Source organism: Enhydra lutris, unplaced genomic scaffold, assembly GCF_002288905.1.
Source record: "Enhydra lutris kenyoni isolate GAN:26980312 unplaced genomic scaffold, ASM228890v2 scaffoldscaffold56, whole genome shotgun sequence".
Classification (NCBI taxonomy): domain Eukaryota; kingdom Metazoa; phylum Chordata; class Mammalia; order Carnivora; family Mustelidae; genus Enhydra; species Enhydra lutris.
The window spans coordinates 4,902,844-4,929,265 of record NW_019154140.1 but is presented as its reverse complement, the minus strand read 5'-3'; the positions used below and the strand labels follow the sequence as shown (position 1 = coordinate 4,929,265).

Here is a 26,422-nt window from a genome sequence, read left to right as displayed (position 1 = left end):
AGCAGGCTTCCTGTTGAGCAGGAAGCCTGATACAGGGGTCAATCCCAGGACCCCGGGACCACGACTAGAGCTGAAGGCAGACATCCAACAACTGAACCACCCAGGCACCCCTTGGTTAAAGTGTTTTAAAGACTTATTTATTTGACAGACAGAGATCACAAGTAGGCGGGGGGTGGGGGGAAGCAGGCACCCCGCTAAGCAGAGAGCAGGCTTCCTGTTGAGCAGGAAGCCTGATACAGGGGTCAATCCCAGGACCCCGGGACCACGACTAGAGCTGAAGGCAGACATCCAACAACTGAACCACCCAGGCACCCCTTGGTTAAAGTGTTTTAAAGACTTATTTATTTGACAGACAGAGATCACAAGTAGGCGGGGGGTGGGGGGAAGCAGGCACCCCGCTAAGCAGAGAACCCTATGTGGGGCTCGATCCCAGGACCCTGAGAACATGACCCGAGCCGAAGGTAGAGGCTTAACTCACTGAGCCACCCGGCACCCGGTTAAAGTGTTTTAAAGGACTTTATCCTGCAGAGTTTTAGTGGAACAGGGTAGGAGTGGAGTCCCCCCAGGCAAAGATTGGTTGTTTCCTCCATAGAGTGAGTGGTTAAATCAGATTAAACTCTGGCACAAAATGACTGTTAAACAACTTTTAGAGGGTAGAGGAAACAATAGTAAAGAGGAAAATTAAATCAAATATTAAAGCTTCTAATTCTCTACCCATGGCACTTGCACTCTTGCTTATTCCCAAATTAGAAATAGGAGGCATCTTCTGAGATGCTAGCTTACCTAAGACAAAAGACTTGAGATTCTAATATTTGGGAATCTCTGAATGAAATAGCCAGATCCCTGCTTGATCAGCTTACAGTGAAACCCATTAGTTGAAACGCTCTGACCACCCATCCTCAAGATTTTCAGTCAGCATTTTAGTGTCTCACAAATCATGGGTCACTGGGTATTTGTGGGGAACCTCCAATATAAGAGAGGTCAAAACAGAAACAAAAGGAACTGGATAGAATAAACCAAGTGCTGGGAAAGGAAACAGTTTAAAAATTAATATTCTCAGAGATAAGGGATGGTTCATCATTGACATAAGAAAGACTAAAAAAAGGCAACTTGGAAACCAAAAATGTTATAGTAGAAATTTTAAAAATTCAACAGGGATAGAGAATAAATTGAGAAAACTGAGAAGGTGAGATGAAAAGTTGACAAGATGGTAGGGTATTAGTCTATAAGGTTCAGTACGGACTAATAATATTTCAGAAAGAAAACAAGCCAAAAGGCAGAAAGTTACCAAGGTACTACAAAGGAAAATTTCCCCAGAGTTGCTGGGTGTGAGTATCTGAATAAAGAAATAACCCAACACCTGGTAAATGAGGAAAGAACTAAAGTGCTTCATAAAATTCTAGAGCTCTGCAGATAACAAGATCCTAAGAGGTTCTAGAGAGAGAAAACAAGACTATGTTTAAAAGAATGTTATCAACAATGGATGGAGCACTGGAGCAATGTCTTGAAAATTCTGGGGAAAATAATTGCTAAACCAGGACATTGTAAACTCTGTTAAACTGTCAATCAAGTGTTAGGGTAGAATAGACATTGTCAAACACGTAAGAGCCCTTGCTTCACTAAATAAGAAAGTAATGAACATTGTTCCAAAAAATGAGTTCTGACCTAGGGATTTAAAAAATGAGTTCTGACTTAGGGAAAAGGTAAATGGGATTATCAGGATGATGATAGAGGATAGTTCTGAGTGACTGTTAAGCAACTTTTAGAGGGTTACCAGTTCAGACTAGAGTGGGACAAAGGAATACCATTTCCATAAGAGTGGGAAGCAGAGTTTGTGGATGAGTTGATGTGTTTGAGTATATTAAGAGGAGATTTATACTTTTGTTGAAGAGTTAGCTATAAATTAATCATAGGTAATAAAGAGAAAAAAGGAAAAGAGAAAACAAAGTAGTTAATTAACCCTAGGAAAAGCAAGCAGTTGTTTAAGAAAAATAATCATAATGTAGTATATGGTTCAGCTGTGAATAATGTTTATATAGTTATAGTAATGTAATATTGCTTATATCAAATGTTGATATATCAAAACATTTGGTGGAAGCAGCAGCTAAGGAGGTAGATAGAGCAGTGGTGTAAGAGAAAAGTCTTTTTCTTCTATAGTAAAAAAAAAAATTAGAAAATATCTGAAACCAGAAAAAGTCAAGGTAGAGTGGTATAAGCTTGTTATTTAGAAATAAAGAAGCAAATATTAGAAGAAACAGTTAAGGGATTTGATGAGTGCTTTCAGGGAACAGGAATTTCTGTAGTTTGCTGTTGTGCTGTTTGACTTCTTGAAAGTTTGTACATGTATTACTTTGATAAAAAATGAAATGTAAAGGCCTATCATTGCTGTCCAAAGGCAGTTAGATTAGTAGGGTGGATTTGTGAAATGGTCTTTGGGAGATCACAATTTAGGCATATCCACCAGTATTGAGTATTTTTGAGATTGTTAATGGAGCTGCTCAGTAATTACCTGAGAATTACCCAAAGATAGGTTGAATACCTTTTGAACCAAATTTTCATTTAGCGTTTGGCCAGAAAACAAGCAGTTTTTCGCACAGAGAGCATTCTATCTAATGGTGGCTTCCTGAGATAGGTTTTCAAGTGAGGGAGTGCTATGTAAACTTTACAATTTTAGAAGTGTTAAGTGAATGAAACTTGAGTGAAAACAACTCAGTACCCTTAGGTACTGGTTGTGCTGGTTGTACACTGTACAACTATAACAGCAGTTCTGTGCCTAGCTGAAAGTAATAGTCAAACTTCTAAGAATGTGACTGGATACCTATCACACATTTTATTCCTAGCTTGATGCACAGTTTAAAAAATCAGTATTGGGGTACCTCGGTGGCTCAGTTGGTTAAGTGTCCGACTTTGGCTTAGGTCATGATCTCGGGGGTTGGATTGAGCCCCGCATCAGCCTCCTCACTCAGTGGAGTCTACTTTCCCTCTCCCTCTGCTCATCTCTTTCTCCAATAAATAAATAAAATTTTACTTATAAATAAAATTAGTATCATTTAAATATACGTTGAAGAGTAAGAAAATAAGTTTCTGGAACTCAGCCAGTACCTCTTTCCCCATTGTTGAAATTACATTTGTTAGAACACTTCTGGGTGGGACATGTGTGAAGGATGGATAATAGCAGGAAACCAAACAGCTATTGTATGGTAGCTTAAAATGAAATTAGTATGCTCTTAAGCAGAATGTAACCAATTACCAACTGGACTGACTGAAGAAACCCCAAATACATATGGTCTTACAAGTAGCAGGAAACAGGCCTCCTCGTTAGAGTGATTTATTTTAACAAGGTCACTAGGTCCTTTATGAGGCAAGCAAGGCAGAAGATTGAAAGATCTGTTGTCATTTGCACTGTGCACTTTATAGAGTTCTGAGGAGAGAGCAACAGTACCAGCAGCGGTTTATTGCAGGCAACAAATGCACTGATAGGCAAAGAAGACTAATCACATAGGGTCCATGGTAAAGAAGAACTAAGAGCAATAATCTGTAAAGATGCTAACACAATTTTTGTGATTAGCAGAAACTGTCCTTTATCTTCCTTAACCTGGAAGTATATATCCGTAGAAATAAATTTCCTGATATAACAGGTAAGACCAAAACAAAACAAAACAAAACACCCACCATGAGCAGTGCAGCCAGAAACATTGCTCTAACGGAAAGCTATGTGCTCTTCCTACTTTTAAAGTTTGAGGAGAAAGGAGGGTACTTGACATTGGTACCAGTAGTTAAATGATAATTTATGGGGCTCATGGCCCCAGTTCCTCTGTTCAGTTCTGCTTGAGGTGAGTTAACAGTTGCTGGTTTTTAAGTTACAGCAGGAAAGGTTATATTCATTGCATTACTGATACTATATAATTTAACATTTTGTATATATTTTTTGTAACAAAGTAGTTTAAGTTTACATAGGCTGCCAGAAAATGTTGACTAGAATTTTAATATTCATGTTCTGAGCATAGTACTTGCACATGTTTCATACCAATTTTCTGTGTTGTGGCTTTTTAAATTTTCTTTGTATCTGCAGCTTAACAAGATAAAATCAGCATTTGAAAAAATTATAAAATGCAAGTACTATTATTTTAAATGCAACTTTTCTACATATTTTAACTTTATCAGTATGCCAGTATATGCCAGTGTCAGTACTGCTTTACAACCTTTTATTTTTTACTATTTATTTATTTAATTAGAGAGAATGGGGTTCGGGGAGGGGCAGAGGGAGAGAGAATTTGAAACAGGCTCCACATCCAGCACAGAGCCCAACATGGTGTTCAGTCTCACCACCCTTAGTTCATGACCTGAGCAGGAATCAAGAGTCGGATGTTTAACTGGCTGAGCCACCCAGGCACTCCTTTGGTTTGGTTGTTTGTTTGTTTGTTTGTTTTGGTTTTGCATTTGGTTTGGTTTGGTTTTTATTGTGTTTGTTTTTCAAGAGAGAGGGAGCAGGGCAGGACGAGTAGTAGGCTACAACCTTCTAAAATAAAAAGTAAGGGGCACCTGGGTGGTTCAGTAGGTAAGCATCCAACTCTTGGTTTCAGCTCAGGTCATGATCTCAGGGTTGTGAGATTGAGCCCTGTGTAGGGCTCTGCGTTGGACCTGGAGTCTACTTGAGATTCTCTCCCTCTTCCTCTGCCCCTACCCCTGCTGCGTGCATGTTGTCTCTAAAATAAATAAATAACATCTCAAAAAAAAAAAAAAATTAAGACAAGGTAACATTCTTTTTGTGTCTTTGTACAGGAAATTCTACACACAGTGAAATGGAAGGAAAGAAAAATGCAACAATAAAAACAAATAAGGTTTGTTCAAATAAAGAAGAACTTTTAGATAATAACATTCTGTGGTGGTTTAGTACCTAACTATAACTTGGCTATATCAAAACATTTAAATATAACTATTAGTTATTATGGAAGTTTTATTGTTTGCTGTTTCACTAACTTCTTTTTACTTTTCTAGCCTCGAAAATCAAATCAGTGTACCAGTCAGTGCTTCAGAAATTTTTTCTCCAATATGTTTTCTTCTAGTAGTTACACTGGAGAATCTTTTACCTGTAGAACTTACTGGTTAGTATTTTCTATTTTAATGTATGTGTTTGTACTTGATGTTTCATTATTATAATTAACTTTTGGTAAAAATTTAAGTTCTGGCTCAAATATGAAAGCCCATCTTGTTTCTTGGTTTTGTTTCTTCTGGAAAATAAACTAGTTCTGGCAAAGAGGAAACTTGCTGTTTTGTGACCCTCTGTAGCATGCAGTGACTGCCCATGATCTAGTGGGTTTTGTCTTCATTAATAATAAATTGTTCTACGCTGGCTTTTTATGTGATGGAGAAGTATGCTACTTGTTAAATTGTAATCAAGCAGAACCCTTTTAGAGTAGAACCAGTCATCTTTTAATCTGTAGTGACTGGCATGTAGATACTAAGTAAATATTTGTGGAATTTGAAGGTTAAGTTGGGGTTTTATTTTTATTTATTTTTTTAAAAGATTTTATTTATTTGCTTGACAGACAGAGATCACAAGTAGGCAGAGAGGCAGGCAGAGGGAGAGAGGAGGAAGCAGGCTCCCTGAGGAGCAGAGAGCCCGATGCAGGGCTCAATCCCAGGACCCCGGGATTATGACCTGAGCTGAAGGCAGAGGCATTAACCCACTGAGCCACCCAGGCACCCCTAAATTGGGGTTTTAAAATCACCTGCTTTAGTTGAATGAACAAGACAGGTCAAGATTGCATGATTTAATTTTAGAGCTTGGCAAAGGTTACCAAAGATAACAATTACATCTGAGTAGCCTTTTGAAAAGTTGAACTCTACCCATTTTTGGTTATAGGTACTGTATCTTCCTTTATTTTTTCCTTTGTCTTACACTTATTTTCAGATGGAAAACTACTGCAAATAAAATTTCTGCTGGGACTGCTGGCTGCAGCTTTGGTTTATGGGATAGAAAACAGTGTTGCTTTTTTCTCTCAGTAATAAGGATGTTATTCTGAATTGACTTGTTAAAAATTCTGTCACTTCAAGATACAAATTCAAGCATTATTTTTATGAATCAGATAAACAATTTTGATTTGTAATAAATTTTATAATTAGTAACGAGTTCATATTGAAAGTGTTTAGAAGTCTCTTTTAAATGTGGTTTATAATGCTAGGTACAAAAATTTTTGCTATCATGATTTAACACAAGTGTTATGCTGAACTTAATATTTGGAATTCTGATGAGGGTCTAAAATTTATCTTTTAGTACAGAATTTATAGAAATCAATGAAATGAGTGCATTGATTAGGCAGAAGAGACAGGAATTGGACTTGTCATGGTTTCCTCATACGTCACCTGGAAGTGGAAGGTAAAAAAAAATTGTTTTTTTACCAAAGTGTTTACATGCTAACGTAAAGCAGAAGGTGTCATTAATACTTAAGTAACAGAGGTATCTTAATCAATAGTTGTGTTTCTAAGAAAGTTTTATGCAAATTAAACTTGGTGTCTCAACTGCCTAAAGAGGATTGGTATTTAAAGAATCCCTTGAAAAATACCTTTTTTAATCTGTTTAATAGATGTAGATACTGGGGTCATTTAAAAGGAAGACTCTTGAATCCCAGAAACAGAGTTGTGGAAAGGGAAGTGGGTGGGGGATGGGGTAACTGGGTGATGGGTGTTAAGGAGGGTACATAATGTGATGAGCACTGGGTATTACACGCAAATAATGAGTCACTGAACATTATGTCAAAAGCTAATGATGTGGGGGTGCCTGGGTGGCTCAGTTGTTGGGCGTCTGCCTTCGGCTGGGGTTATGATCCCAGGGTCCTGGGATCCTGGGATCCAGCCACGCATCCGGCTCTCTGCTCAGAGGGCAGCCTGCTTCTCCCTCTCCCACTCCCCCTGCTTGTGTTCCTTTTCTCACTGTGTCTCTGGCTGTCAAATAAATAAAATCCTTATTTTTTATTTTTAAAAAAACTTTTTAAAAGATTTTACTTATTTATTTGATGGATAGAGATCACAAGTAGGCGGAGAGGCAGGCAGAGAGGCAGGCAGAGAGAGAGAGAAGAGGAGGAAGCAGGCTCCCTGCTGAGCACGGAGTACGATGTGGGGCTTGATCCCAGGACTCTGGGATCATGATCCGAGCCGAAGGCAGAGGCTTTAACCCCACTGAGCCACCCAGGTGCCCCAAATAAATCTTTAAAAAGAAATAATGATTTGTGTTATATGCTGGATAATTAAATTTAAATTTAAAAATTTAAAATTAAAAAAAAATAAATAAAAGGGAGAGCACCAAAATGATAAGATTCATTGTTAGTAATGGCATTTGGATCTGTCATCTTTCTGTTGTTTCACTCATTCAAATCTTACCTGTGTGCTGTTAGCTGACACACTACTTCTTTGGTCATGACATTTCCCCTCTCCAAAAGATTTTTCTAAAATTATTTGACTAAGTCTTTATACTCTGCCCTGGCATTCATGATTTTCTGTAATGTAGTCCTTTCTTTCTTAGTTTAAGTCTTATAGCTACTGTCATGTTGCTAGGTGTATTATAAATATATATACTTAAATTAACTTCCTACAAAAATATTGATTGAGGTCCTTGCCACTGTCATTCCTGTAACATTATAACTTTATCTTATGTAACACTGTAGTATAGTTCTGCATATATAACACTGTAATATAGAGGCCTTCCCTCTAGGAATGACAGTGGAATATAAATAGAAGTGAAATTAGGAAGTCCAGATATGTATTATAAGATCTTAAATATTTTTGTGTATGTGTAGTTGCACATTGTTTTTGAAGCTTTTCTGCTCCTACTCCAGATTTCATTGGGATAAAGTAGGTTTTCTTTTTATTAGGCGGTCTGAACTGAACAAATATGAATCAGAGAAAAGCTGAGAGTGAATTGGGTTTGGTTGTAGAAACTTAATAGGGATATTGGGGGCTTTGAAGAGCCATTATCCTTAGATTGAGGAATGTCACAATATAATAGAACAACAGAAATCAGTTCTTTTTTTTTTCCTTTTTAAAAAATGTATTTATTTTGATGTTTTTGCTTTTGATATGTGTTATAAAACGTAGTGAAAAATATAGCCCATGTATGTATGACATGCTTCAAATTCAAGTGATACAATTCTGTTTCCAAGTTATGTTAAATTATTTATTCATGGACTGATTACTCTTTAACATTGCTGATTTCTTAAGACCTTGATTTGATTAACTTGGCTAAATTTTCCTTTGGTTGCCCAGAAAGGGGCGTGCGTAGCGCAAAGGGCATGAAATCACCTTTTGGTTGGGGGTTGTGGTGGTTACACAGATATATACATCAGTCAGGTGTCATCAAACTGTGCACTTAAAATCTGTGCATTTTATTTATCTATACATTTTATTTTCCAAATTGAATTTTTTTAGAATGAAGAAAAAAAGCAGAAGCTAAAAAAAATTCTTGGCAAAATATTACATTAAATTATTTAAAAGAGAAACACATATTAAAAGATTTTATTTATTTATTTGACAGAAAGAGATCACAAGCAGGCAGAGAGGCAGGCAGAGAGAGAGGAGGAAGCAGGCTCCCCGCTGAGAAGAGAGCCTGATGCGGGGCTCGATCCCAGGACCCCGAGATCATGACCCGAGCCGAAGGCAGCGGCTTAACCCACTGAGCCACCCAGGCGCCCCGAGAAACACATATTATATATGAAGTTGCCCTTGATCTCCTTTTGCCATTAATTTATCAGAAAAATATGCTTTTAAGGGTTTTTTCTATATAGCCAGTTGGTAGCCATCTTTGAACATGAGTAACCTGGAGTTTACATTTTCAGTTATTTTGGCAAAAACTAAATTTAAGTATACAGTATTTTAAAGTTGCTAACCTGATTTGGGAAAGTAGTAATTTTAAATTGTGGTATAACTTTTTAAACCATTTAAACAAATGTCTTTTTTTTGTTTTGTTTTGAATTTTCAGAATTGGTTTTATACCCTGGAATACTGAAACACAAGTACTTCCTCTCATCTCTTCTGTGTTGCCAAGAACTATTTTTCCAACAAGTACCATATCTTTAGAAAATTTTGGTAAAGTTTGTGTAATATTTCTCTAGTCTTTAGAAAATTATTATTAGTTTCTTTCAGTATCCAGTGAGTGTTCATGACTTAGATAACTATAAAATAAGGTAAAGATAGTAAGTCCTAGATTTTCTGTAACTATTTGGGTAGCGACTTGACTTTTAAAATGTTCCAAGTAGAAAATCTTTTTTACTTAAGAAATTACATCATCAAATCTAGAAACTGGCTAGAAGTCTCCCTTCTGTTTAGGGCTTTAGCATTCAAAATGTAGATCTTTAGAGGTTACATCTCCTATTAATTACGAACAAATAGTGTCAGTCTTTATATTTGTGGATAACTTGTTTTCTCTTGTTTTTTGCCTAGGTATTACCTATTCAAAATGCAGTGGTATTTATCAAACCAAACATATTTTCTTCTGGTTTTCCTATAGATTGCCCACAAGAATTCAAATCTTGTGATAATTCATTTCAGTAGCATTAAAAGAACCTGATAAATACCTGCTGTTACTTAGATGTTAGTAGCTATGCATTTATTCATAACTTGATTCATAAGTATATTTTGTTTCACTTTGTTATAGACATTTATGCTAACACAACCTGAAGCCAAAGCCTTCTCATTTATTGAAGTATATACTTTTTACTTTTTAAAATGTATATATTATTAGGTACCTCCTGCAAGGGATATGCATTAGTACATACTCAAGAAGGAGAAGAGAAGAAGCAGACTTCTGGTACATCAAACACCAGAGGAACAAGACGAAAACCTGCAGCAACAACTCCTACAAGGAGGTCAACACGTAATACGAGACCTGAAACAGTCAGTCAGTCTCAGAGATCCCCAGTATCAAATAATTCTGGATGTGATGCCCCAGATAACAACAATCCATCTGTAAGTGTTTCCTCTTCAGGTTCGTCAGAAAAGCAAACAAGACAGGCTCCAAAACGGAAGTCTGTAAGAAGAGGAAGAAAACCACCTTTGTTGAAAAAGAAACTTCGGAGCTCTATATCTGCCCCTGAAAAATCATCTTCCAGTGATTCAGTAGATGAAGAAACAGCAGAATCTGACACACCACCTGTGTTAGAGAAAGAGCACCAATCAGATGCAGAAAGTAGTAACAGTTGTACTGTGCAGGCAAGTGTAGAAAATGAGTCTGTTAATGACTTGAGAAGTTGCAATGAGCAGGTAGAAGAAAGTGAGGAACATACTGAGAACCATGATACAGAGGAAGCAGTGGAATCTTCATATTTGGAGTCTCATATCCAAGATCCTCCTGTACTAGTTGGAGAGGAAGAGGACATTCAAAAAGTTGAGGATACAAGTATAGAGGCTAATATTTTATGGTTAGAAAGTGAGACCCCTAAAAATATTTCTGGGAAAGAAGATGATCAACTAGGAAATCAAGACCAAACATCTGGACTTTCAGAATCAGAGGTAAAGGTGGATAAATGTACAGATCATCGTTCAGATGATCTTCTTACTTGTTCAGGATCTGAAGTTGAAGTAGATGAATCTGTACCAAGCTTAGGTGAGTTACCAGAGAATGCAGAGTCGGTGGTTAATGAAGAAAAAGTTATGGAGAGTCCTGTGGCAGAAATTACTGATGATAAAGATTCAACAGTAAAAACAGAACAGCTTGTAGACAGCCCCAAATTAGAATCTTCTGAGGGTAAAATTATGCAAACGGTGGACAGAATATCCATAGAGAGCTCAGAGGTTCAGTTGCTTGGGCATGTTGAAACTGAAGATGTAGAAATAATTGCAGCATGTGATACTTCAGAGAATGAAAATTCCAGTAGTATTCAAGACTCTGAAAATAATTTATTAAAAAATAATCTTAACACCAAATTAGACAAGTTAGAAAAGACTGAATCTCCTACTGAACATTCCGGATCTGCAGAATTGCCTAACACACACATTGAACAAATTCAGAAGCCTTTTAGTGAGGACAATAATGAAATGATACCTATGGAATGTGATTCACTTTGCAGTGACCAGAATGAATCTGAAGTTGAACCTTCTGTAAATGCTGATACTAAACAATTGAATGCAGATTCTGTGGAGCACAGTTCTCAAAATAATATGCCATCTTCTGATCCTGCAAATGGAAATGCTGAAACTGTATCTCAACCATCTGAAAGCCCTGTAGATGTGGTAGAGAAAGCCAAAAAGCCTCGTACCCGAAGATCTAGATTTCACTCCCCATCTACAACTTGGTCTCCCAACAAAGATACTGCACGAGAAAAGAAGCGGTCTCAGTCTCCATCTCCCAAAAGAGAAACTGGAAAAGAAAGCAGGAAGTCTCTATCACTGTCTCCCAAGAAAGAATCTGCAAGAGGACGTAGAAAATCTCGTTCTCAGTCCCCAAAACAGGATATCGCAAGAGAAAGGAGACAATCTCAGTCTCGATCTCCAAAAAGAGATAGTACAAGGGAAGGCAAAAGATCTGTATCACTCTCCCCCAAAAGAGACACTTCTAGAGAAAACAGAAGATCTCAGTCAAGAGTGAAAGATTCTTCCCCGAGGGAAAAATCCAGGTCCCGGAGCAGAGAAAGAGAAAGTGATAGAGATGGGCCAAGGAGAGATCGTGATCGAGAAAGGAGAACCAGAAGATGGTCTAGATCCAGATCTCGTTCTAGGTCACCATCAAGATCTAGAACAAAAATTAAGAGTTCATCATTTGGTAGAAATGACAGAGACACTTACTCTCCCCGCTGGAAGGAAAGATGGGCAAATGATGGTTGGAGATGTCCACGAGGAAATGATCGGTACAGAAAGAATGACACAGAGAAACAGAATGAAAATACAAGAAAAGAAAAAAATGACAGTCCAGGTGCTGATGATCCAAATTCTGCTGACAAACATAGAAATGACTGTCCCAGTTGGGTAACAGAAAAAATAAATTCTGGACCTGATCCAAGGACCAGGAATCCAGACAAGTTAAAAGATTCTCACTGGGAAGAAAACAGAAATGAAAATTCAGGGAATTCTTGGAATAAAAACTTTGGTTCAGGTTGGATGTCTACCCGTGGTAGAGGTAACCGTGGCAGAGGCACTTACAGAGGTGGTTTTGCCTATACAGATCAAAATGAAAATAGGTGGCAAAACCGAAAACCCCTCTCAGGGAATTCAAATAGTTCAGGGAATGAGTCTTTCAAGTTTGTGGAACAGCAACCTTATAAGCGGAAAAATGAGCAACAGGAGTTTTCATTTGATACACCGGCAGATAGATCTGGGTGGACATCTGCATCTAGTTGGGCTGTGAGAAAGACTCTACCAGCAGATGTACAAAACTACTATTCACGACGAGGGAGGAATTCTTCAGGCCCGCAGTCTGGGTGGATGAGACAAGAAGAGGAAACAACTGAACAAGGTAACATGTTCTGCTTATTTAGTAATTCTCTTTTATTTAAAGAAGGAGATTATAAATTTAACATTTATATGAATTGCAATGATCCGTGTTTATAGTTTTATAATGTTAAATTGAATCCCCATTTAACAAGTCACTTTGCATTATATAAATATATATACACATCAGCATTTACTGCCTTTTTCACCCGTGCGCCGTACCCACCCCCCGACCTTGCCAAAGACTTACGTACTATAAGTACAGTTTGTTAAAATAGAAGAATTTGAGATGTTCTTGTGCAGGATTTAACTTCTACTTCATTTATCTCAGACGTGAGCCTTTGGATTTTTTTGATGATTATTCATATAAATAAGTTACTCTTCTAATTACGATTTGCTTTTCCTTGGCTTTTCTTGTGAAGAACATTCTAAGAAAAAAGCTGTTGAAGATTAAAAAAAAGTGATTAACCTTCTAATTTAGTATTCTAATTAAATTTTATAGGATTATTTCTTTAGCAGATTTCTTGAGGTACTGATTCTTTGCTAATGTTGACAGATGTTATGTGAACTTATTCTTAAAAATAATTCTAAATTTTTTTTAGTTAGAAAATCAGCCCACATAATTTAGAAATGACAGGATTAGACTAAATGATCTGAGATTCGTTTAGGTGTTCTGAGTCTGTTCATTGCTATTTAACCTCACTATAACCAGTGGTTCTTTGCTTCTCTGGCTAAAGAAGTTTGCGACATGATTTTATTTCACGAGTCTTTTTTTCTTTTGATAGATTCTAACCTAAAAGACCAAACAAACCAACATGGAGATGGTTCTCAGCTCCCTATAAATATGATGCAACCACAAATGAATGTAATGCAGCAGCAGATGAACGCACAACAGCCTGTGAACATCTTCCCGTATCCAGTGGGTGTTCATGCTCCTTTGATGAACATCCAGCGCAATCCATTTAGCATTCATCCTCCGCTGCCCTTGCATCTGCACACAGGCGTGCCTCTCGTGCAGGTGGCTGCTCCTACCAGTGTATCTCAGGGACTCCCACCGCCGCCACCCCCTCCCCCACCATCCCAACAAGTCAGCTACATTGCTTCACAGCCAGATGGAAAGCAATTGCAGGTATGTTTTTAGCATCTAAAGTTTAATCAACATAACCATTATAAGCATTTAGCTGTTAGGGACAGATGTGCAAGAAAGGGCTTTCTGGCATCCAAAACATTTATTTGATTAGGTTTATGGTAAACCTTCATAGCCTCCTTCACTGTCCTTCCTCAAACCTCCCACCCCTCAAATAAGAAAATGAATTTGAATGCATATCGTCAGATTTAAGCTACATATATACTGTGGTTGATGTCCAAACAGATTTGCTTTTTCAAGTTAAGACCAAATTACGAGCCAAATTAGAATCAGCTGGTGGGTGCTTTAAAATAATTTTCCAATTTATTGGACTTTTAAGGGGGTGGGAACTTGTGATGAAACTTAATATTGTCTTGTTGGGAGAAATGCCAGATAAAGCTGTTCATTATCTATTACCATCTGTGTTTCGTTTTCACTGAGTTTACCATGCTAAAAAGAAAGAAGTGACTCGGAGGCATATAGAAAATTTGAACAATAGTTTGTAAACATAGTGTTCCTTATAGTTCTGTGCCTGCATTTCACAAATTCTAGAATCCTAACAGCAGTGTATAGTTGGAAGATAAGGGGAATAGGATTCCAGAATTTGGGACCTCTTGTCTTTTTTTTTTTTTCTTTTCCCGTTTTTTCCTGTCAGCTCTCTGCAAACCATTTGACTTCACTGTCTCCTTTTCCTCCATCTTTAAAGTGGAGGCAGTACTTTAGTTAATTTTCATAAAGAGCCTCTCAGGAGAGATACTATTCTTTAAATGCTGTTCGTTTCCTTCTTGTTTTAGTGTTGTCAGAACATGACAATTCGCAGGTGTAATTTAAAAGTCACTTAACGTATTTACATAGGTCTCTATTTAAGAATGTTACTCATTTTTCTTCAGAGTCCTTTGGATATACATGACCTGAAATAAGAATTTTCCCTAAGTACTGAGGTTGACTCACTTTGAATTTTTTTGTTATTTCTAATAAATGACTAAAAGACTTCTATTGAAAACAAGTAATTCATTAACTGATGATAACTCTTTAAAACAGGGTATTCCTAGTGCTTCTCATGTAAGTAACAACATGAGTACACCAGTCTTGCCTGCTCCAACAGCAGCCCCAGGAAATTTGGGAGCAGTTCAGGGACCAAGTTCTGGTAATACTTCGTCATCAAGTCACAGCAAATCCTCTAATGCTGCTGTAAAATTGACAGAAAGCAAAGTAAGTGTTACAGTGGAAGCCAGCGCAGATAGCTCGAAGACAGACAAGGCAAGTTCAAGGTTGAGAGCAACCTACATGTTCTGTATATGATAAAGATGAAAAAATAACAGTTTTGTTTTGTATAATTGGTAAAGGGAATTTCTGTTGATAGTCTTAAATTCCAGTGTTATTTGAAGGGTTTTGTCTAGATAATGTTGGTGTCCATTGAGTTACTGGTAGTTTTTCATGATTAGTTTTAGAAATGTTTGGTATATGTGTTAATAAATAACTTTTATATTTATGACACCAATATTTGAAGAATTCTTGCAACAATGTAGAAGTGTAGTGTTTTCAGTATTACATTTTTAAAGAAATTTTTTGAAAGTACGTGATTGGGCAAAGAATAATTATACTTTTTCCTCTTACCAGAAATTACAGATCCAAGAAAAAGCAGCACAGGAGGTAAAATTGGCCATTAAGCCATTTTACCAAAATAAAGATATCACCAAGGAAGAATATAAAGAGATTGTACGGAAAGCAGTAGATAAAGTAAGTTCCAGCTTTAGCAGAGTTATGTATGTATTGTTTGAATCACCTCTATTTTAATAAAGGAATGCTTAAGACTAATTAAAATAATAAGCACTAACTTCTAATTCTTGTCTACTTTTTTACCTTTTGAATAAGTTCACATGAGATATGAAACATAAAAAAATTCTGATTATCTTTTGGGGGGTTTTCAAAACGTTTTCCATTTTGCTGTAATCCTTTTAAGTATGAGAAAAATATTCCCCCTCCTTTTTTCATAGGTTTGTCATAGTAAGAGTGGAGAAGTAAATTCTACTAAAGTGGCAAATCTGGTTAAAGCCTATGTAGACAAATACAAATATTCACGGAAGGGAAGCCAAAAGAAAACTCTGGAAGAACCTGTGTCTACCGAAAAAAACATAGGTTGAAATGGGGAGCACTATAAAGGACACTATCAAGATATCTGCAAAGTGCAATTTCAACATGTACCTTTAACTGAAAATCATAACTGTGATTGAAATTTGGTTTTGATAAAATTATTTTTTTTAATGTAGAATATAAAGTTTTGTTCTAAATAAATATAGTTCTGCACTGCAACTTCTTTATCCTTCCTCCTCCCGAAAATAAAAGCAAATTCAAGGGAAAGTAAAGGGGTTAAAGGAGTGTGCATTTTTACTAAGACTGTGTTATAGTGTGGATACTGGAAGATGTACAGCTTTTTGATTTGAACAGTGGAGTGCATAAATTAGAGTCTTCTAAGTGCACTGGTTTTGGAAAAGATATATATAATACATTTATTCTGTCAGGCTAAAAATAAAGTATGATCTCTATGATTTTTCCCTCTAATTATAGAAAGTTAAATAATGTATTACCATGAAAAATATTTCTAATAACAGAATATACCAATTGCAGGGTTCCTAATGTGTATTTTTAAAGCACACACCTGAATAAATTGCCTAGATAGAAAACAAATTATCACATGAGTAAAATTCAGTGTTCAAAACTTTGGAACACTGTTATTGTATCACCAAATAAAGGTTATGCTGCTTGTTTTTCTTTTGTGCCTTTTTTTCCCCCAACTGAGATGAAGCAGTTTGATTTGCTAGATTTACAACTTTGGAAGTCTAAAACTGTTGAATTTAGAAGACTAGTTTGGAAAAAGTGTTGACTTTGTAAAAATTATGTTCTTTCATGATATCTTCTACCTGTCAGAGAAATGATAACTTATTTGTGCCAACTGGGGAGTTGCTGTGGAGTAGTGACCCTCCCTTCCTTGGGAGGAAGGTAGAATTATGAAACTCAAGTCAGTGGCTTTCAGTTGCTCATCTGTCTAATCACTAATGAAATTCTTTTCACACTTGAGAAGTCTCCAAATACTTTACAGTGAATAAAGTGTTAATTAGGTGACCATATGGTAGCTATTAACCATGTTGCAAAATTGTAGACATTAAAACCTGTGTTTTGGAAAGAGAGAGGAATTAAATAATGGGGTCTTGGTTAGGTTTTCAGGGACTAGGGATTTGACTATCTTTTTTAAAATATTAGAATATATTAAGTTTTACAAAAGGTAAGTTCAAAGCATTAGAGAGCCACTATTTTAATTAGAGAGCCACTATTTTAATTGGCATCTTAGAAGAAAACATGAGTTATATCCATGATAAACTATCTTTCATTCCAGTAACAGTTTTCAGTAGATACCAAATAATGGGAAAGCTATTCGAATAAGATGTTAATGGCTCAGATAGATGTATGCCTCAGTGAGACAGATTGACCCTTTACTAATTAACCTAGAGAGCAATACTCCGTAGGACTGTGCTTTTCTGAAGTAAAGATGATCTGTTTCTTAAGTTTATGTGCATAATACTTTATTGGTGCTAGCTTTGATAAGGCAAATATTTTGAATTGTTGGCCCCAATAATGATTGTGCTAGTTCATAATCTTAATTAAATTATGAGTGTAATCCCAAAAAGTGTTAGAAATATTTCCAAGCAGTTCTTGATCTTTATTCTGCATTTCTGGGCATTTGTAATATGATATTCTACTGATTTATATATATATTTTTAATTAAAGTTTGTGTTTAGATACGAAGGGGAAAGAAGTTTGGAAGTATATTTCTTCTAATAAAATATTAAGACTGTTTTAAATATCAGCACACACCTCCTCATTTGTTTTGAACTCTAGAAACAATGGTGTGAACTTTCAATGTATTTTCAGTTAAGGCAGGTTCACACTTTGAAAATTTTGTAGCAGATTGCCTAAGATGATTAATCACACAGGGCATACTTCTACATTTTCTTTCAGTGATGTTTGGGAGTAGGGTTGCATTTTCCAATTTGTTTCTGCCATTTAGTTTTACAAACATGTTTAAAAGTTTTGAAGAAAAAACTAGGTGGTATGGTCCAGAGTTAAAGTTTCACATCTTTGGTAGCAGTGTCGTGAATTATTTCCACCTTATCTGAAAATAACAAGGGTGTATTCCATATCTGCTTTGGGGTACTTGGTTACACTGCATTCAAAATGCTAATGAAGAATGTTAGTGGATTAGAATTCAGACTTTTAAAACTTAGAAATACTTAAGAATGTATTAGAAAGTGCATGCTTTATGTCCAAAAAACAGTGCTTTAACATTCCCCATTCTTGCTTTTTTCAGAAATTTTCATTAATTTTGCATGTGCACAAACTTAAAAACATTTTGTGGGGTTGCAGATTTCTCATTACTTACTAAGATTCAGTATTAACTTAACCTTTGAATCCTTGGTCCCATTAACTTAATAGTCACATTGACCAATGATTTAGGCTGTAGTGATGCCTAGAATTTTGAGACTAAAAGTAGTTACTTATTACTTTAACATTCCAAAAGTTTTGTGGGTTTTTTTTTTCTGGTAATTACCACATTTTCTCCATTATCTTCCTTTAAATGGCCACAGTGTGTACTGTTTGAATGTTCCATCCAAAAGATGTAGCATCAGAATCACAGTGGTTGCCCCCCGGTCCACGAGGTGTTGTTTGTAGTACGAGGATGGAGTGCTGTCTACTGAAACAATGCTCTTAAACAGATATGTAGTATGTAATATTTTCTAATAAATTCTTTTGATAAACAAAGAAGTGTCTTTAACATTTTATTATTAAGATTCTTGGGAAATGGTGACTTTTACCTCATTATAACTCCTTCCAAACCCATATTGAAGTATTTCTTGGATTTGTACCAAGGTAACTAGCACCATAGTTAAATTAATTCCAAGTTGTAAAGCAAGCTTGGAGTCAGCTATAAGCATATATTTTAATAGCATTTTTTTCCTAATTACAAAATCATTGTAGGAAATTAGGAAAACTTTATTTTGGAAAAATTTGTAGACGAGGGAAGAAACTAAAAAACAAAAGGAGAAAAACCACCTGTAATCCTACCATTTAAAGGTAACAGTGCTGCTGAAATTGCCCATAACTATGTTGTAACTTGTCCTTTTCACTTAATGATATATTTAGAAGTTTTCATTTTTTTTTTCAATTTTTAATTTTTCTATAAACATACAATGTATTATTAGCCCCAGGGGTACAGGTCTGTGAATCGCCAGGTTTACAACACTTCACAGCACTCAACATAGCTCATACCTTCCCCAATGTCCATAACCCAACTACCCTCAGAAGTTTTCATTTTAATAAAAATTCTATAGCATCATTTTTAATGGCTATATAGCGTTCTGGTACATATTGTACCATTACTTAGACCAGCCCTCTGCTGTTGGGTATGAAGTTGTTTTTACTAATATAAACAAATTAGTAAAATAAAAATTGTGCTAACATGCATAAGACTGATTTGAACATCTTTGTATATGAATTGATGTATCCTTTTTCGGATTACTCTCTGGGGAGTAATTACTAGAAGTAGATTATCTGGCCAGTTTTTATTTCCCCATAGAAGAATTTTAAATGTGATTATATATACAATCAATATATAATTTAAAAAATTCAATTATATTTAATGTAAAATTCATTATTTTCCTAAGCTGATTTCTCTGTCCAGAGAGAACTCTCAAAAAGGTCTGTATATCTTTCCTAAATCTTCAGTGCATTTACAAAAACGCTTACTAAGTTTCTGGGAAAACAGGTTTCACAGATTGTTCCCTACCACATGAAGTATATTCTGTAAACTGTTCTACATCTCCAGTCTACTGAATAAATTGAAGGTATACCTTAATGTCCATTTCTGTTTTATAATGGTTATATCATGTTCCCGTGGTGATGGACACTGAAATTACGTGTAGGTTTTGGCTGTTAGAAACAATTTTATGGAGCACCCTTTGTGACTTAGCTCTGTGAACCTCTTTTTTGTGTATGCGATATCACTGAATTTCTGATATGCACGTTTTAAATTTTGGATAGTGTTGCCAAATTGCTCTCAGAAAGGGGTATACTACACCACAGTGCTGAATTTTAGTGTAGTTCCACCTTTGATACTGTGACTGAAAATGTAAAATTAAGATTGCTCTTGGTTATAAGGTCTTAATGAACACTGATTTCATCAAACGGTGCACACCTACTGTGTGTCAGGGATTCTTGGGTTCTTCACATATTATCAGAATTATACCACAATCTTCTAAAAGAACAGTATAGTAATAGCACGTTTATTAAGTCTGTAATTAATAAATTTATAAGTAAATTAAGCCAGGTACTCTATCAGACATTATATGTGTTACCTCTTTTGCTTTAAAAAAACCAATTCTAGGGACGCCTGGGTGGCTCAGTGAGTTAAGCCTCTGCCTTTGGCTCAGGTCATGATCTCGGGGTCCTAGGATCGTGCCCTGCATTGGGCTCTCTTTTCAGAGGGGAGCCTGCTTCCCCTTCTCCCTCTGCCTGCCTCTCTGCCTACTTGTGATCTCTCTCTGTCAAATAAATAAGATCTTAAAAAAAAATAAAACCAATTCTAATAGTTATCTTTGTTCTGATGAGAAAATTGAGGTACATATTAACTGAGTTACCCGGTTATCCAGCTACTTAGTGATTAGAGACAGGATTTAGATAAAGGATTGGTAGACACTGAAGTCAGTGCTTGACTTGGGGAGTGGGGTGTTACACTGAGCTCCCAGAGGTAAACTAACAGAACACATGGGTGTTAATGGCTGAACTAAAAAGTGAAGTATACTGGGAGCACAGAAGAGGACACAGCTGACAAGGGAAGAAGTGAGGCAGGGAAATTCATACTGTGTCTGTGTTGTTTCATTGCCTTTTTAATATTCCGTATTTTCTGTTCTGGAGATACTAGCTTTTAATATTGAAGCCATCTTCCGTGCATTTTCCATTCTCATCCCATCTCTGTTCTCTCAGACAGTTGCTCTTTCCTCTGTATCAAACTGGAATTCCTTTGCAGTAAAACTCAACTCCCTTAGTTCCCAGCAGTGTTACCATCTGACCTCTTTTAATAGTCTCAACTATGATTTAGATTCTATACACATAGGTTTGTCTTTGACACTAAAGACTAACCTTCCAGTAGCACAGCTTGGCCATGTTCTGCATCGTTTCAGCATACAGTGCCAGCCTCGTGTGTACACACTAGGGAAGAGTGAGCAAAACAATATTCCCACTCTCGTAGAACTACATAATATTGTGGGCAAAGCAGCTGTATGTTTAAAGAGCTGATTCAGGAGTGACAGAGGACTCCGCGTCGCCCGAGAATCTGTGATAGGGCAACAGCACCGAACAGTGATCAGTGAGAGCACCTGGAGGAAACGGCCCCCAAGAGCTAGAAGATGAGTAAGAACTAAGCAAGGAGCAAAGATGAGCTGGCAGAGGAAAAGGTGCAAAAGGTCTGGAGCCCGAAAGCACGGCCGCCGCACCCCTAAACTGGCTGCAGGGAAGACTGGTGGAGGGTTCTTAAGGCAATTGGTTTTGCAAAGAAAAGCTTTTGAAATCTTTCAGCAGGAGGTATTTGATACGAGCAGATTCGCATTTCGAAAGATTGCTCATAATCTTTTAGTGGCTTAATAAAAGTGGTTAGGAAATACGAAAAGGTGTTCACAGCTAAACAATGTTATGCGTTTTCCTTTATCAAACTGATCAATATATTCTGGCAAGAGTCCCATGGGGAAATAGTACTGTGGCCCTTTGTACAATTTTTCTGAAAGGCAACTTGAAAACAAGTATAAAGAGCCTTAAAATGGCCATATACTCTTTCCATAATAATAAAACACACTCGTTCACATAGTCCTTTCTAGGATTTAATAGTGGAAAATTTGAGGGGATGGTTAAACTATAGTTCGTTCATGTGACGGCATTTTGCAGCTGTTAGGTTTTCAGGGATAAAAAAATGAAATGGTGAAAAATAGGACACAAACTATAGGTGACCCTTGGACAATGAGGGGCTGGGGGACCAGTCCCCTGCATAGCCACAAGTCCCCATAGAATTTGTGACTCCCAGATACTTAACTATTGAGAGCCTGCAGTTGACTGGGAGTCTTAACTGACAACATAGTCAACATATATATTTTGTATGTTACATGTATTATCACACGGTATTCTTAATATAAGCTAGAGAAAAAAATTGTTAAAATCCTAAGGAAAACACATTTGTAGTATTGTATTATATAGCATATTTATTAAAAAATCCATGTATAAGTGGACCCATACAGTCCAAACCTGTGTTAAGGGGTAACTGTATACATAATATTTTTTTTTTAAGGCAAAAAAAAAAATTCTTAATAGGGGCTATTTCTGGGTAGCAGAGGACCTTTCAATGCTTTAGCTTCCTGCTTTACTACAGTGAACAGGAGTTGAATGATCAGAAAAAAACCTTATTAAGAAAATGCAGTTCTCATTGCATGGGGCATGACGATGGGAGAATGGGCAAGAGGCTTTGCTTTGGGCTGGGGAGTTACCAACTTCCCACTCTAGAACCAGCCCAAGATCTCAGCCTGAGCACATGTGATAGGTGTCTCACAGATGGCTTTCCATACATAGCTCTGGGAGGAGTGCAGCCTCCTGTGGTAGTTGACGGTGCTAGTCTGTGAGCAGTCAATACCCACTGGCTTTATGGGCTGAGACATCTCAGTCCTTAGTCATAAGGAAGTGGACTTTCCAAACCATAACGAGTTTGGGCATATTTCCCCCAATCCTGTGAACGCTAGAGAAGATAATCCACGTAAGGTAAGTAGGAGTCTTGGCTTTAAAGCTCACAAAGACTGAGGCATACTTTGTGCCCCTGAGGATGTTACTTCAGTGAGCCAGAGTGGCTTATAAAAGGGGCTGTTGCCTACCTACCTAGAGGATTAAGTGAGATGATAGATGTGAAAGTAGTAATTTCCTATATATTTACTTGGAGAATCTGCCCTATAATTCAGACTGGTTTTCCCATCATTTCCTCTTGGATAATGATGAAAATACAGCTTACTTGTCCAGTGGTTTGAAATCCAGTGGCATGTTTAGGGTCACAGAGCTTTAAAAACAAAAACAACAAAACAAAACAAAGAACCAATACACAGAGACTTCCAGGAAGATGATGGGAGTAGGAAGATCCCAACATCCAGTGGATATAATGAGGTAACCCCACATCAGTGTAAATAACCCCGAAGATGAGCTGAGGACTGGCAGAACACATTGTGCACAGCTAAATGCACAGAAGAGGCCACATCAAAGAGGGCAGGAAGGACAGAAACAGGGAGGAGCTAAACTAATCTCAGAGCAGGTGCTGGAGGGGCAGGTGCCTTTGGGAGACTTCAAGAACAAAAAAGCTGGCTGGCACCATTTCCCTCCCCCATACCCCCCCGGCAACGGACACCTGTGGGAACCAGTGCAGCAGCCACTCTCTCTACCTGACTTGCCAACAGTGCACCTGCCCTGCGTTCTCCTGTGGATGCATCCCCTGCAGCCAGGCCTGTAGGTCTCCTACCACAACAGACCTGTACATAACTTACCACACTGCACGACCCACCTCCAGCTCTTCTGTGGATCCGTCTACCCCATTAAACACCACCAGCCCTGGTCCCTGGCAGCTACAGGTCCTCTCCTGCAGCACACCTGCACGGACCTTGCTAATGCCGCATGTCCCACCCCTGCGTTCTGTGGACCTGGCCCCTCCAATATGCCCTTGGCCAGAGCCCACCCAAAGTAGTGCCACGAGCCTGGCAGTGTGCATGCAGCCCCCACAGGATCCACATCACTCCAAAGTGACTCCTGCTCTGGGGGAAGGGGAAGGTAACCACACACCAGTCTGACTGCGGCCGCAATAGTGGGCTGGGGGCAGAGCTTCCCAGTGGACAACACAGAAAGCATCCTGCAGTTTGGTGCTACTGCATCTGGCAAAAACCTGGTCTGACTCACTCAAGCCCAAGATGGCCCCAGATCGGCTTACTAAAACACAGGGACCAAACCCTGCACACAACAGGCAAAGAGAGATACTACAGATGGACTGGAGGGAAAAGTGGCTCAGCCACAACAGTGGGGGTGGGGGGGAATACACATAAGAGACACCCCTGAAGTGCCAGGTTCTGGGGAACAGGAGGCATTATACTGCAGGGCACTTATTGGACTGCTTCCTCATAAGGCCACTACTTTCGAGAGCAGGATACGTAGCTAACTTTCCTAACACATAGTGAGACAAAATGAGGAGACAGAGGCCATTGTCCCAAATGAAATATATGTGGGATAAAATCACAGCAAAAGAGCTAAATGAAATGGAGATAAATCATATGTCTGGGAACTTAAAGTAATGGTCATAAGGAGACTCTCTGGACTTCCGAAAAGGGTGGAGGATCTCAGTGAGAAACTTAACAAAGAGATGGAAAACAAAAAAGAACCTATCAGAGATAAAGAACTTAGTTAAAAAATTAAATTAAAACTACACTAGTGGGAATAAATAGACTAGAGGAAGCAGAAGAAATGGCCAGTGACCTGAAGGACATAATGGAAAGCAATCAAGCCGAACAGGATAGAGAAAGAAATAATAATAAAAAACGAAAATAGACTTAGGGAACTCAGCAACTTATGTGTAATAACATTCCCATTATAGGGATCCCAGAAGGAGAAGAGAGACAAAGGGGCAGAGAATGTAGTTCAAGAAATACTTGAAAGTTTCCCCTAAGCTGGGGAAAGAAACAGAAATCCAGATCCAAGAAGCATAGAGATCCTCCAACAAAATCAACCCAAGGAGGCCCCCACCAAAGACACATAGTAATTAAAATGCCAAAAAGTAGTGATAGAGAATTTTAAAAGCAGCAAGAGAAGAAAAACAGTTACATAAAAGGAAAATCCCATAAGGCTGTCAACTGATTTTTCAGCAGAAACTTTGCAGGCCAGCAGAGAGTGGCAGGATATATTCCAAGTGCTGAAAGGAAAAACTACAACCAAGAATACTCTACCTAACAAGGCTATCATTCAGAATAGAAGGAGAGATAAAGTTTCCAAACAAACAAAAGTTAAAGGAATTTGTCACCACTATACAAACCCTACAAGAAACGTTAAAGGGGACTTTTTGAGTATAAAGGAAAGACCATAAGTGGGAGTAAGAAAAGTAGGAAGCACAAAAGCAGTAAAATTAAGCATATCTATAAAAACCAGTCAAGGGAGTCACAAAATAAAAGGATATAAAGTATGACACCATATACTTCAAACATGGTGGGGGAGAGGTCCCAGAGAGGAGGAATAGGTTCAAACTTAAGCCCCCACTGATGTAAAATAAATTACTATATGCATAAGATGTTATGGGGATTAAAAATAATATTAATGAGCACTGAGTAATGAACAGAATTACTGAAACACTGTATTATTGTACACCTGAAACAAACAGAACACTGTATGGTAAGTATACTGGAATTAATCACTTTAAAAGGCAATACACAGGCTCACCCGAGACCAATTTAATCAGTCTTTGGGTTTGGGATAGTTTAAAATCTTCCCAGGTGGAGGCTAATGTGCAGCCAAGAAGCAAACCACTATGTAACTTTTCTAGATCCCCTGTAGATCACAGCCGTTCTGTTAGAGCACCATAATTAATTAGATCACAGCTGGTCTTTAAAACCATTTAGAGGGCGCCTGGGTGGCTCAGTGGGTTAAGCCGCTGCCTTCGGCTCAGGTCATGATCTCAGGTCCCTGGGATCGAGCCCCACATCAGGCTCTCTGCTCAGCAGGGAGCCTGCTTCCCTCTCTCTCTGCCTGCCTCTCTGTCTACTTGTGATCTCTCTCTGTCAAGTAAATAAATAAAATCTTTAAGAAAAAAAAAAACAAACCATTTAGATTCTATCCTCCCTCTCAAAGGTAGCAACAGACCTGACAGTTCATCCTCTCTTTTTTAAACCTTGTTTTCAAATACCACTTTATCTGGTTTAGATCTCACTTAGCAGAGAGAGATCTTGAACATTTCCTGAGTGGAATAGAATTTTTCTTTTTCTTTCTTTCTCTCTCTCTCTCTCTCTCTCTCTGGGAAAGAGATCACAAGTAGGCGGAACAGCAGGCAGAGAGAGAGGGGGAAGCAGGCTCCCCGCTGAACAGAGAGAGCCCAATGCGGGGCTCGATCCCCCGATGCGGGGCTCAGTCCCAGGACCCGGAGATCATGACCTGAGCCGAAGGCAGAGGCTTAACCCACTGAGCCACCCAGGTGCCCCTGGAATAGGATTCTTGTAGGAATCCAGCTGTTGATAAGGTCAAGCTGTGTATGCTCAATTCAACAGTTTTTTATTTTATTTGTATTTATTTTTTTATTTTATTTTTATTTTTTTTATTTTTTTTTTTAAAGATTTTATTTGTCAGAGAGAGAGAGAGAGAGAGAGAGAGCACGAGAGTGAGCACAATCAGATAGAGTGGCAGGCAGAGGGAGAGGGAGAAGCAGGCTCCCTGCTGAGCAAGGAGCCCGATGTGGGACTCGATCCCAGGACGCTGGGATCATGACCTGAGCCGAAGGCAGCGGCTTAACCCACTGAGCCACCCAGGCGTCCCTTATTTGTATTTATTTTATACACACTTGCCTAAAGGAATTCTAGACATTTCTAAAATTATCACTGTATCATACCTTTTTCTAAATCATTTCTGGAAGTCTTTCTTTTACACTTTAATGGCTGATAGCATGTCCTCCTTAGCTCTAGCAAGTGCAATTACGATTACCAGTCACAGCAGCAGGGACTAACACTAAGTGCTTCTTACTGGCTGCATGCCAGTATTTTATTTGCATTATCTCCCTTA

The 26,422-nt window shown here is 37.8% G+C and overlaps 1 protein-coding gene across 2 annotated transcripts in view; it reads left to right on the top strand.

Annotated features, from left to right (window-relative positions):
- LOC111157814 (SR-related CTD associated factor 11) overlaps positions 1-16,311 on the top strand; it is a 74,188-nt gene extending 57,877 nt beyond the window's left edge. The window contains exons 8-16 of one of the 2 annotated variants that reach the window (XM_022519477.1): positions 4,783-4,841; positions 4,999-5,105; positions 6,278-6,379; positions 8,975-9,081; positions 9,737-12,442; positions 13,203-13,546; positions 14,585-14,755; positions 15,164-15,283; positions 15,541-16,311. In XM_022519477.1, the coding sequence (XP_022375185.1) occupies positions 4,783-4,841; positions 4,999-5,105; positions 6,278-6,379; positions 8,975-9,081; positions 9,737-12,442; positions 13,203-13,546; positions 14,585-14,755; positions 15,164-15,283; positions 15,541-15,687 (3,863 nt within the window). In that variant the 3' untranslated portion in view covers positions 15,688-16,311. Of the gene's footprint in view, positions 1-4,782; positions 4,842-4,998; positions 5,106-6,277; positions 6,380-8,974; positions 9,082-9,736; positions 12,443-13,202; positions 13,547-14,584; positions 14,804-15,163; positions 15,284-15,540 lie in introns of both variants that reach the window. The other variant, XM_022519476.1, reaches the window with a different exon arrangement.
- The last annotated feature ends 10,111 nt before the right edge of the window (positions 16,312-26,422 follow it).